Here is a 13,933-nt window from a genome sequence, read left to right on the forward strand (position 1 = left end):
ATGCAGTTGTTAACACGCCCGCCTCACAGTTCAGGGAGCAGTCAGTGGGTCTTCCTGTATTAAGTTTGCATGTTCTCCCCAAGCCCACATGGGTTCTTTCCGGGCACATTAGGGTTGCATGGCAAATTGTCCTTGGGTTTGAATGGTTGTTTATCTCTGTGTGCCCTGTAATTGGCTGGCAACCAGTTCAGGGTGTGCCCCGCCTACTTCCTGAAGTTAGCTGGAATAGGCACTGGCAAGCTTGTTGTTGTTTGATTTATAATCCTGAAAAAAATATCACGATTATAAATCAAAATGTGTTAGTTTTTACTTAAATGTTATTCGTGAATTTGTATTAGTCATGCTTCGTTATAAATCAAAAGTTAGGACTCGCCCCTAACTTCCGCTTCTGGTGACGCAATGGCGTCGTGACATCAGCACGGCGTCACGATCCTTAGCCAGACCAAACAACTTTTCCAGACTCAGCGAGCGACTCCTCTCCACACATCGACTAGTCCAGTTGCGGCACGTTTCATAACTAAGATTTATTAGGAAAATACCAAGCAAAACGCGACTACGGTAGACTAAAAGATTTAACATTGATTTGAACGAATACATTTCCATTTGGGCACTTTTTTTAAGTTTCTTGAGTTACCGCCGTCTCGCTGAAAATTGAGATGAGGACCCTTTGCTTGTTGTTCCTCGTCGGGCTAGCCCCGGGATTCATTAGTGAAAAAGTAAGTACGATTTAACATACTTGTCTTTGAATGTTAACGTTTGTTATTATGTTTTACTATCTATGTTTATTTTACATTCAAGTGTACTTATTCCTCTACTCGGATAAAAAAAAAGACACGCACGCACACACACACAAAGACAATGATTACCCATCCAATACTTCGACGTGATATGCTACATATGTTTTTCTGTCCTGACTAATTTTAAGGAATAGCTTTCTCCGTCCATGTGTAGGTGGCGAGATGGTGTCAAGTTCACACAAGACCAGTCCGCTTTGTACTTGTGACTTTTTTTTTTTTTTTTTTTTGTTAAACAGTGGCCCCTACTTTCTCACTCACACGTGGATTAACTTTTACATTTAATCACGTTTAGTCCACATGCTGCCTTGGGCCATTTTTTTGCTCCTTCGCCAACAAAAAAGCCCAACCTGTTTTCCACTCTGTGTGTGTGCCTTCGCGTGTGTATGGGTAAAGCTGGAAAACACCTGGAAACTGCCCTTTTTTTTCAATAATGACCAAATGATCCCGTTTATAGAAGTCAACTAAAACACAATGAAACGAAGTAACATTTTTTTTTTCCGAAAAATAGTATGGTGATAAATTGTGGACTGTGTATTGTGAAAGCAAGCCAGATGAAACCTGAGACTGTAGCTCCAGAGAGATTTTATAACGTTTCCCCACCTACAGTACATAGAAGGCCCTGTGGGTTTTAAACTCGAAAGCATAGTCTCGAAAAGAAAACTGATTGCTGAGAAACAGTCTTGAGCTGGAGCTCACTGTCTCGCTTGAGCAAAAGCCAGTTTTTAAATTGCTGCGCTTTATGGCATATTGTATGTGGCATATGCTTACTGTCTCTTATGGCAAGTGTGTATCTGAGAATTATTGGTTAGTCAACCAGAAATGCTGCTCTCGTGTCAATGATGAATGTCTGCTTGTGACAGGATGTGAGTTTTTTGTGTCATTTTATGGATGACTCACTGTGAGTCCCACTGGGCTAGTCCAGGCAAGATGGGAGCCGTATGAGACGTACAGAATTTGGGAGGCATACTTAGATACCTGCTTCCGTTGTTTTACTGGGATTCATACATTAAGATCAGGGTAGGGCATTGGACTTGTGGATCACAGTTCTAAGGGTTGGTGTTTGAATCTCGAGTTTAGCAACTTTCCCTTGTGTATTGTTTTTTATAGTTTTCGTGCTCCCAAATGCATTACAGTCTACTCAGCACAATATTTTGTTTGTCTATCATAAAATAATGCTCCATCTTCGGCCATCATCATGAACAGAAGATCCGGCATTTCTCTCCCTGCGTCAGTCGCATGACTGTGTGCACTTTCACAAAGCTAGCACAGAATCCCACATTCAGATAATTAGATGTTTGAAGTCACCCCCAGTGTCAAGTGTGTCATAAAATACTTGCTGGACAGAGAAGATTGCATTCAACACAGCAGGCCAATGAGTGTTCAGCGTCAAATTTCACACCACTGCCCTGTTATTTTAATTTTCCCTGTGTCTGCAACACTCGAAGGTTTCTCCAATAAAGACTGGATAGGTATCAAAACATGGGATGTGATATGTTTCAAAGATTTTAAAATGGAGCAATTCTGTTTTGATTTGAGTCGGTGGGATTGTGTTTCAAATCTGTACGGTACGGTTCAGTCAAGAGGTTATGATGCAAGGTGTCATTTTATAATATGAAAGAACTTGCCAGTCAGTTACTTGAAATGTTATTTCCTTCAAATCTATCTTTGCAAGTAGAGTCGATTCAATGTGCATTTCAATCTGTTTTGAAGTAGAACAGTTTGCTTTGTAGAAGCATCACTTTAAAATAAAAATTAATTTTACAATTCAAAATTTTTTACTTGTAGTAGACATGCTGCTGCTCTGCTGTACGCTCAAGTTTAGACAACCGTACTACCGTGCTTCTGTCATTATTGACGTTTAGTCTTTTTGAGAAATATTTTACTGTAATAATTGTAAGCTCATGTAGCATAGAGTAATTGTTTATTGCAAACAGTAATAATATACTTCTGCAAGCCAATCATATATGAGATTGCCGGCTCCATATGTGTTTTACTGCTGTGACAGGGCTATTTCCAGCAAACTTTCATCATGACAAAGCACCAGGCTACCAGATGGGTGTATACATTGTATGGTCACTGTGTGTGTAAGAGACGCCACGCATGTTTTCCACATGTCTGATTTAATGTAAACAGGCATTTTAGCGACTCTGGCATGAGAGCATGATAGCGAAATATATTTTGTGTTTTGTTGTTGTTTTGGTTGGTTGTTTTGGTTTTCTTCTGTTGGCTGTTAGCCCACAACCTCGCAGTAGGTCTACGCTGGCATTTCGTTTTCATCTAGTTGATGTGATATTTATGTATCGCGTGTGATATTTTCAAAGATGGGAGGCAGTTTTTTTTTTCTGTTCAGTTAGATGAAAGCACCTGAGGTCACAGTAAGGTGAGCTTCTATCACCATAAAAGGGAATCCTGCTTTCTTTCACCACGGTTTAACTGTTCCCTCAACATAGGAATCTGTCTGCTAAGTAGACACTGGTTTGTGCAGGTTTGACTCAAAAAAAAATAAAAAGTATATATATATATATATATATTTATATATATATATATATATATATATATATATATATATATATATATATATATATATATATATACATACAGTCGGCCCCCGCCTTACGAGCACCCTGATTTACGAACAATTCGCCTTACGAGCGTGAATCAGGGGGATTTTAGTCCTCCGCTTACGAACAAACCTCTCGCCTTACGAGCATTCCGACAATCCAGCCATTGAGTATGTAGAAATGTTCTCGAGCATTCCGACAATCCAGCCATTGAGTATGTAGAAATGTTCTCGCTAAACTGCGTCATCAATTTCAGCAGGTGCGTCATCTAAAATCATCAGTAGATACTTGTGGCGGTTACGTGAACGCTATTGGTCTTACAACGTCACACTGACTGTCTCACTCACGGTGTCTAAATATAATTACCATTTAAGTGTAGTGTTTGTACAGCTAAAGGGAAAAACAGCTGACATGAAATTAAATGTGCCGATTGCAGGACAAAGAATTGTCATTGGTTTAAATGTTTGTTTTTTTTTTAAATTAATTGTCAATACATTCCAACCGTTTAAAAAAAAAAGTGCGAATAATTATCAGTCAGTCAAGGAGACGCCAATATGCTATTGGTCGATTAAGGTCACCCGGTCTCACTCACGGAGATGCTATTGGCCGGCGTCACACGTCAATCACAGAAATGCCGATATGCTATTGGCCGAACGCCTTTATCTAGCTTGATGGGACAGGATGGAAGGAACGAGAGAAAATGAGTGAAAAACGGAATGTTTTGAAGACTTTGCAAACTTTATCTGTTAGACATAGCTTCTAAAATTACTAGCAGCGGTAAAGGAAGAAATAAGAGGATGATGTTTTAGTATCTCCGTGATTTGCACCCTGACTGAAAGAGTTACTGTAACACTGTAAGACCAATAGCATATTTGCGTCGCCGCGTTGAGTCCGAGCGATAGTCCGCTCTCTTTTATGGGTGGTATTACGGTACCATTTAGTAGATGACCGACATACCTGCAAGTCATGTTAGTCGAGGAACCTCCCAACATGCTTTGATGCAGCGACACTGTTGCAATACTGTGAGCTGAACCGACCAGTAAATTGATGCTCGAACAAACTGTAAGTGTGGTGCCTTATTAAAACAACACACAGAAACCCTCCCCTCCGCCACCACCCAGCTCATTTGACATCGGGAAAAACAGCTGACATGAAATTAAGTGTGCCGATTGCAGGACAAAGAATTGTCATTGGTTTAAATGTGTGTTTTTTTTTTTAAATTAATTGTCAATACATTCCAACCGTTTAAAAAAAACGTGCCAATAAGTATCAGTCAGTCAAGGAGACACCAATATGCTATTGGTCGATTAAGGTCACCCGGTCTCACTCACGGAGATGCTATTGGCCGGCGTCACACGTCAATCACAGAAGTGCCGATATGCTATTGGCCGAACGCCTTTATCTAGCTTGATGGCACAGCTGGTTGGGATGGAAGGAAGTAGAGAAAACCCTGACTGAAAAAGTTACTGTGACACTGTAAGACCAATAGCATATCTACTTTCGAGTGTTGACTTGTGCTTATCTCAGCTTAAGTCATGTCTTTCCAAAGGTAAAAGTCATTTTTCCTTTGCTGTTGTTATATATTGCAATTATACAGCAGATAATGTCACTCAATATCATTATATGTATACAGCGTGATGTGTTACCCAAGGCTTCTGCGCGCGTTGCACGCATTCACGAATTAACATGGGTTTGGATTGCCCGCTATACGAGCAATTCGAGATACGAGCGTAGCCGCTGAACGGATTAAGTTCGTAACCCGGGGGCCCACTGTATATATATATATATATATATATATATATATATATATATGTGTGTATCGTTAGACCAGATGATGTTTGCTATGTTAAATCAACAAACAAAAAAGTATCTCATGTTAAATAATTCCACAGTTTTTCTATGACACTACATACATATTTAAACTAAGAAGGATTAGGTTAGATTCACTGAATTGTTAGTGATCAGTGATGTTGTTGTAGTACATTTGCCTGACTTTGAGATCCTCTGGTTTTGGCACATAATGATTCAGATCGTATCTTTTCTGCTATTGAGCACTGTTTTATCTCTTTATGCCGTGGTAAATGCTTTTACTCACTATTTAGTGGTCCATGACAGGGAGGGATGGGTAACTTAAACAATGGAGGGGCCCATCAACCTCTAACAACAAACGCTTCCTAACCAGATGTATGACAAAATGGCCATTTTAAATAGGGCCAAAATATGTAAAATTGTCTTTTTTATGAAACCAATGTACACAATCAAATGCATATACAATATAAGAGATCCATCCTTCAACAACAAGGATTTTGATACACAAAAAATTGACAATAAACGACCTTTCGTGTGAAAATGTCACATTCAACTACGTATGGTACACGTTTGCCAAAAAACAAACAGGCGATCACATTTTTTCGGGTTTTCACTAAAAAGTTAAAAATTTTACATTACACCGATTGTCCTTAAGTTTGGTCAAAATCTCCCAATTTGAAATCCCAATCACGCGGTTATACAAAATGTTGTCCAAAATAACCCAATTATGGTTCATAAAGGGATGAACTGCTCCTTGGGTCAATTTATCAAAATACAAAGTTCGGTCAAATTGACTCAAATATCAATCAGTCCCCTTTTGACCCATAGTTGAATATCTGTTAACACATCTGTTCTATTAGAATTGTTTTGACAAATGTTTTAATTTCAAAATTGCATTTGTATGACAAGGAATGTTTTCAAAATGTTATGTCGTAATAACATTCAACCCACCCCCAACACACATTTAGTTACATTGTCCCAAAAAAATCTCAGATTGGGTTGTTTCAATTGTTTATAGAGTGTAGCGAGCAGTTATGTTTGTGTCCTGTGTGTCCTTTATGCATGGTTAGGCTGCAATAGCTAAATATATCCATGTTTTTTGGAAGATATATTTTTAGTAACCCCTAAAGAAATACAAATTTTGTCCTTGACAAATCAGTATTGTAGTGATTTTAATCAAACATTTTCAAAACTTTTAAGTGTGTTTTTTGGGAAATAATTATTAACTAGTTACTCATTTCCGTAGATGTCTTTTTTTTAATTCCCATTTTAATGAACACCTTTCCAATGTTTCACTAGCCAATAACTTGTGTTTTGTGATCCAAGAATCTTAAGTATGAGTTATTTCACCACAATATGACAATAAGCACCTGCTATGTATAATATAATAAATTGCTATGCTCTGAATCAGAGCAACATTTATGGCCGTGTCGTTTCATTTACTTTGTATATTCAGCACCTGTTTCTGAAGAACTTTTCTTCCCTTCTTTTTGCCGGGATCCATCGGTGTTCGCACCTGTGTTAGTGGAAGCATAGCATGCATACCAGACACGCATACTTCACGTCTCAATGGACCACGTTCATTGGTGTGTGTGTGTGTTTGGTTGTGTGTATCTGAGTGGATTTCAGGCTTATTAACATGTTCCAGTCTATAAACGTAATGCAGCCGACAACAAGCTAATAAATCTAGCATTTTTGTGCGTAACCATACATGGGCTCTGTCAACATGACTTTCTCCTGTGGTGTTTCAGATGGCAACAGATATAGGGGTTTTCGGTCCTGTTGCAAATCACTGGAGCAGCATGTGATTTGAAACTTTGTGCAGTAATTCAAACAAACTGTGACCTTCTTTTACTTAATATGGTATCATTTTGCTAATACATTGTCGGAAACCAAAGGTCATTGGCTTTCTGAGAATAATTATTTTTTTGTTTTGTTTTGTTTTTTCGGTGGTGCGGGCTTTATTTTTCCGTTTTGTTAGCGGTTTCTTATTAAATTAATAATGACATCATGATGACATCATTTTCTTTTCCTCTCAGATGCTGGTCTCCTCCCAGTCCCCCTCATTTGTAGGAGATGACCTTTATATTGAGGGCCAGGCATCAGGTGACCTCCCTATAGATGATGAAGATGGGGATGACTTTGGTTCAGGATCTGGATCTGGAGACTATGGTAAAGGGACTCAAATAACCATAAAACAAAAAAAGTTTGAAAATATTCTGCGTTTGTTCATTTTTTTCACAGTTTTCAGTTTTATACCACCTACTGTACCTAAGTTGTCACATTTTATTTTGCTGTTGTGGAATGATGCTCAAAGTCTTATCAGTAAAAAGGAAGACAATGTTAACATTTGTAACCAACAATTGTTTTTTGGAATTTAACGAACATAGACGCACACCCTAAGCAAGCTGAACTCAATGTTTCTCCATGTGATCAAGTTGTTAGCAACTGGGCAGCCACCAGAAGCTCGAGTCTGGAAAAAAGCAGAATAAGTATTAAATTACCAAGCGTACATTTCCCAGCTTTCTGTTTTCGGATTAATTATTTGTTCAGAAAAGTTGGTTAATGTGTTAAACGAGTGTGTGGGCGGTCTATTGCAGGGGTGCTCAATGTTTCGCCCGCGGTTGACCGCCCAACTATTTCAGTCACCGGCATGACCTCGCATTTAAAAAAAAAAAAAAAAAAAACGCAGAAAAAAGAACGTCAACCAAGAAAACAAATGTCAATTAAAAAAAATCAATCAAGAAAAAAAAACAATTTGGGGGAAAAAAGAAATGTCAGTCGTTGCTTGATTTAGTTTTTTTTAGTACCCTGAATTGACAGTTTGAACGTCATTTCTGAACCACACCTTGTGAACGTGATTTCAGATCAACAACGTGTTGTTCACATTGGAGCATGCACACTCTGGGAACCAAAGATTATCAAGCTGGGTTAGTGTTGTCATGACTATGCTTCCCATAGGAACTTCATAATAAAAGTGTAGCAAGGCCGTACGTGTCATACAATACATGTACCATAAGTATAGTTTATTTTGAAAGTTTAGCTGCCCCGGTACATTTTGCTATTACAGTATAATATTATAAATTTCACTTGTTTATACAGTACATTCAGGTGAATGCTTGTATGTTCAGACAATTATGGGTGTTCCAGGTGTTTGTTAGAAGGTGAAGTGGACGAGGAGTTTTATTAGAAGCAAAGTACTCTTCACCTTATATTCATAATGATTACTCTTTTAGTGGAGCTGCCCACGTTCTTCAGAATCATATTGACAGAAAGAGGCACACATCTGATTATAAAACAAATTTGGCCTTTCTAATCATTAACAGTGAAGCTTTTACTTGCCAGCCGCTTCGTGTTCTTATGTTCCCCAGCAAGTATTTTTTTTATTGCAATAAAGGGAATCCTTGTGTTGTGCTTTGGTTGTGCTGTACCTAAATGTTTTACAACTGACATCTTGTTGTTTTTCAGGCCAAAAAGAGTTAGTTCTAATCAACAATACAGCTGAAAATTACAGCCTATTTCTGCACTCTTATTTTGTTTCATGATGCAATCAGTCACCACTTAATCAGCTAACAATTCCACACAAGCTACTGGATTGTGTAGTAATGGCCGTTCAACTTGTTAGCATGTTACTAATCAGCATGTACTCCTCCACTCCTTGTTGCTTTGTACACCATTCACTCTCACTCAACCTTAAATTGACCTTTGCACACATCAATATACTGTAACTTCCTAGTTGTATGACACCACTTCTTTGTGCACATTGTAAAACAGTAAGATGCTAATGTTGTTTTTATTTTGTTAAATTTACAAATCAAAATTCATATACTGTATTACATATTGTATATACTATAAAAGAATGAATATTAGAGAAAATATCCCAATTATTGTAACTCTTTCATTCCCAGTCCAGTTAAAATGGGTTTTTCTTGCCTATAGGCATCAATGGCTGTTAATGAAGTCATATTAAAATTACAAAGGATTTTTTCCTCTGAAAAGTAATGAGTTTCACTTTATTTAGCCTCTGAAGTAAATTGATGTTCCTAATAAGTTAAACTACTAACTTAAGATGCACCTTTTATATCATTACACATTTACATACAACACAATAACAAATAAATGGCACCACGTTAAGATAAAAGCTCGAATTACTAAAAATGGACTCAATCTCAAATCTGTTGATAGACAAAGAAGACAAGGAGAAAGCAGTCCTCACCAAGTTCGTTGCCTCGAATAAGACCAAAGAAATCCTTCCAACTTCTGACTCTCACCCAACCAAAGGAGCTGGCCGCTTCGATGTGGCGACCACAGTGATAAACAGTGAGACTACAGCAATCGGTGTGGACGTCAAGGACAAGGAGGTAAAAACTCTGTCCATATTTATACTGGTGCTGAACTTGTGTCCCTTAGGGTGCAGTACATGATTTTATTTTAAGCATGAATTTTTTTTAACAAATGGTTTGTTCATTTCATTAGAACATTAACTTAACATTTACATGTTTGTTTTGGTTTTATTATAATAAACGACTGCTAAATTATGAAATGAACATGAAGTCAGAAATTAAGAAGTGTCATTTTATGTCTAAGAATATTCTGTATGGATTGTTTGTTTTTGTTGTATTTTAATTCATTTATCAGACTAAGCGATTGATTTATTCTAAATACTAAATTACAAAATATTAGTCAAACACAAATGTCCAGAAACAGTACAGGCCAACAGTTTGAGCACATCTTCTCATTCAGTTTCCTAAGTTAATGATGGTCAGTCAATTTTCTTTAGTTAGCTGACTGGTTCCTGCAACAATATGAATTTTAACAAACGTCTATAGCAGTGGTTCTCACCTTTTTTTCAGTGGATGTACTTTTGTGAAATATGTTTTCAGCCAAGTACCCCTTAACCAATGCAAAGCAGTTTTTGGTTTTAAAAAAAAAACTTAGAACATTCCATCAGTGTCTGATTTATTAAACTTTAGAAGCATTCACATTTGTACTTACTCATTTGTACTGATCCACGAAAAAATAACTAAGTATCCTATTTTGGATCATAGAAGAGATGTGTTATCAAAAATAACCTACGTATTAATAAATATTTGTAAACAAAAAAATAATATATAAAGTGTCAGACCTATTCTCAAAAACAAATAATTATAAATAAATATGTGTCCAAAAAATATTACACTTAAAGTGTCCTCTTTAGGGATTACTGTAGAGATCTGTTCACAAAAATAAATCATTAACTTAATTGTTAATAAATATTTGCCCTCAAAAATAATCAACATAAAGTGTCAGAACTGTTCTAAAAAATAAATAATTACAACTACATATTGGTCCACTGAAAATATTCAACCTAAAAATGTCCTCTTTTGGGATCATACTGGAGATCTCTTATCAAAAATAAATTGTTAACTTGACAGTTAACAAGAGGTGGGGCAAATCATTCAAGTGTCTGGGAGAATCTGAGTTTTTAAAATAATGAAATTGAATAACCTAGTAAACATAAAACTTGTGTTATGAACTTATATTTTCCATAAAACATGTAATTCAATATTTTTAAAGGATTTTTGCATGTTCATCTAAAATCTCGATTACCCCTAGGGGTTCCTTCAAGTACCCTCAGGGGTACCCGTATCCCCATTTGAGAACCACTGGTCTATAGTATAAAGCTCAACAGTTGTCTGATAGGGCCCGAGAGAATACCAAGTGTGTGCAAAGAAGTAATCAAAGCAGTGGGTGGCCTTTTTTTTAACCATTTTAAAAGTACATAACTTCATTTATAGTTTTGATGCCTTAAGTAAAAATCTAGTAGTCATGTAAAATAAAGAGTCCAAATATTTGGCCTGTACTGTATGTTTTACCACTTTGTATACATTAGATTCTCATTTATTTGGTTCTTAATTTACGAAATCAAAAAGGTGTTATATAATCTATAGTCTTAACTTTTCTGTATTCATATAAATTTGCCTATTTTAAATATCAAATGTGGGCCTAAAACATCACATTTTGTCCCTGCCTGCTTTATGCTCCCATTTGTAATGACCTCTTGTTCCTTTTAGCTGCCAGGCCAAGAAGCTGACTCGTTCACACAAGCTCCCAGTACCAGCTCCACCTCTAAGGGCAAGAATATCAAAGAAACCGATGAAGACAACAGCCTGGATAAATGGGACAACTCCTCTCCCACCAAAGAAGATGGAGATGAAGACACAAGTGGAGTTCAGACAAATGAAATCGTGGTCAGTCGGGGCAGCCGAATGTTTGACTCTCCTGATGATGTGACATCTGAGAGCATGTGGGAGCGAACAGAGGTGCTGGCAGGTAAGCACGTACAAGTATTTACACTCACAATTGGTCTCAAGGAAACATTTAGAAAATCTGACTTTTTAATCTTTTTTTTTTTTTTCTTTTTTTTGTGCCCTTGCAGCGGTGATAGCATGCGTGGTGGTCGGCTTGCTTTGTGCCATCTTCCTCCTGGTCCTCCTGGCCTATCGCATGAAGAAGAAGGACGAAGGAAGCTATGACCTGGGGGATACCAAACTTTCCACAACAGCTTACCATAAAGCACCAACCAAGGAATTTTACGCCTGAACAAACCGATAAAGACTGTGAATCAGTATCATCACTTGCCAGTTTGGACTGAGAGTGACTCATCATCAGCTTTATTTTCAAATCTTCAGCTGCAGCTAACTCCCTTGCTCATCTCTCCCATCTGCTATCTTTTCATATCTCTGTCTTTAGTCTGCAAAGTTCTTGCAAAGAATAGAAGAATTCAAATGCATTCATATCATTCCAATCTGGGAAAGGGGTGGAAGTGTTTCCACGATATCATAGGATCACAGCCATTCTAGTCAATGAAAATCTCTTCAACGGCGTGCCTTAAACCCACACTTATCTTATCTTAGATGGTCGCAAATGGTGTCAGCTGGGCTAAACAGTCACGAGGAAGTTGACTGAAACAAAAAGTAGGACACCTTCTTTATGTTTTGAATGATGTCATAAAATGGTACTAGTATTCCAAAGAAGCGGCCGGTAATCCCTTTTTCCCTTTTATTTTGGTCGAGGTCAGATTTCATGTGATGTTACATTTCATTTAGCGAATTCTTGGTGACTGTACGAATGTTTTTGTTGTTGCCATGACTAGTGAATATGTTTTTCCATATTTTGTCCAGTATTGGTACGTGAGTTTGGATTCCTCTGCAGGTACATAACACCCCCTAAATCGTATATTGTAACTCATCAATATCATGTTCTCTTTGTCATCTTTGGCAATTGTAACTTGTTTGTGTATTTTATATATAGAGATTTTTTGACCCAAAAGCCATTTTAAAGAATTGCCCCATGCCTTTGCGCACACAGTATGTCAACCTTGCATTGAACATTCTTAATATTTACAAGACTATTTTCTGTGATGACTGAGTGCAGCAAGCAAAGCCAAACCACATTCCATTGCAATTGCCAACTGTATGCAGCTATAATAACAGGTTTGACTGGTGACAGCATTGAGCATTGAGAGCTTTTCTGCACAATAAGGTTTTTCAGCAAAACGGGCTACCACAATGACCATTTCAGTTTCCCGGTTTAATGCAGTACTTTATAGGTCTTCTGTTTTATCTATATATTTTTTAGCGTTTCGTCTGGTGCTAATTGTATGTCTAAGCAGTTTTTATTTGCTTTGTGGAATGAGGGAGTTCATTTGGAGTTCTTTTGTTAGGCTTTCTATGTTTTCAAAAAATGCCTTATAGTTGGACCTCTAAAAAGGCTCTCAAATGAGAAATATTATATTTTTACCAAAGGTTTTGCACCAATTTTGCTTGGATTTAAAACTCATTCTCTTTCAATGACATGCTGTAGCTCCCTCCTTTTGTCAGTGATTGGAAAAAAAAAATGTTCACGACATTTCAGTTGCTATTTTGCAGAAGTTTGGACTGCTTTTCTCAAATGTCCTGTAGAACTGTGGTTAACGACTTACGTTTCATCCCTGGAATAAACAGAAAGTTGTGAACATTAACCCTCTTTGCTTTACTGTGCTCATCAAGATCATAAAGATGCCAGTTGATGGAACTGAATCAGGAGTTCTTCAGAACGATATCATGTAGATTTAACTACATAGAATCACAATAAGTATGCTTTGATAAAAGCTTGAGGTGAACAGAAAAAACACAAAATGCGTACGTGTGGACTAATGTAACAGTTAAGCTCTTGCAACTTTCACTTTTGGGTTGGTCTACTATGTAGCAATGATACAATGACATACAGGTATGTATTAATTTATATTATTTTAGACTGCTCAATTACACTATGTAAAATGTACAGTACTTTCGTTTTGAATATCTTTGTTCCTACTGATCAGATTATTTCAAATGTATGTTTTATTCTGGTTCATTTACTTTTTAGTAGACCAGATGTATGATACTGTCATAAATACATTTAATAAAAGCTGAGAAAACATTTCACAAAAGTGGCTCTTTTATTTGAAGGGGGGTTGTGCATTAATTGAAGCGTGGTGTGTACAAAGTGTCCAATTTTATATTTACGTTTTTATATTTTCCCAGCTAGTGTTTCTCAAATTACGTTCACTGAACCTCTAAAGAAGTGTCCCTAATAGCGTCAGAATGAGAGTATACTTCTGCCATCAAAATGTAATTCATTTAAAGGGGGTATGTGTATTTTTTTTACATGCGCCCATGGGCGCTTTAGGCGCATAGCGCAAATACACACTCCTCCGGCTGTCCACAGCTATAACAGACATGGCAACCTCTGGAGGAGTGCCAC

The 13,933-nt window shown here is 37.2% G+C and overlaps 1 protein-coding gene across 1 annotated transcript; it reads left to right on the forward strand.

Moving 5' to 3' along the window:
• The first annotated feature begins 445 nt into the window (after positions 1–445).
• Positions 446–13,619, forward strand: LOC148425566 (uncharacterized). Its single transcript, XM_088411615.1, has 5 exons — positions 446–716; positions 7,207–7,339; positions 9,353–9,528; positions 11,221–11,479; positions 11,586–13,619. The coding sequence occupies exons 1-5, from the start codon at positions 657–659 to the stop codon at positions 11,747–11,749; spliced, it is 792 nt and encodes a 263-aa protein (XP_088267741.1). The 5' UTR covers positions 446–656; the 3' UTR covers positions 11,750–13,619.
• The last annotated feature ends 314 nt before the right edge of the window (positions 13,620–13,933 follow it).

Source organism: Hippichthys cyanospilos, chromosome 3 (genome assembly GCF_059441005.1).
Source record: "Hippichthys cyanospilos isolate Australia breed blue-spotted pipefish chromosome 3, RoL_Hcya_1.0, whole genome shotgun sequence".
NCBI lineage: Eukaryota > Metazoa > Chordata > Actinopteri > Syngnathiformes > Syngnathidae > Hippichthys > Hippichthys cyanospilos.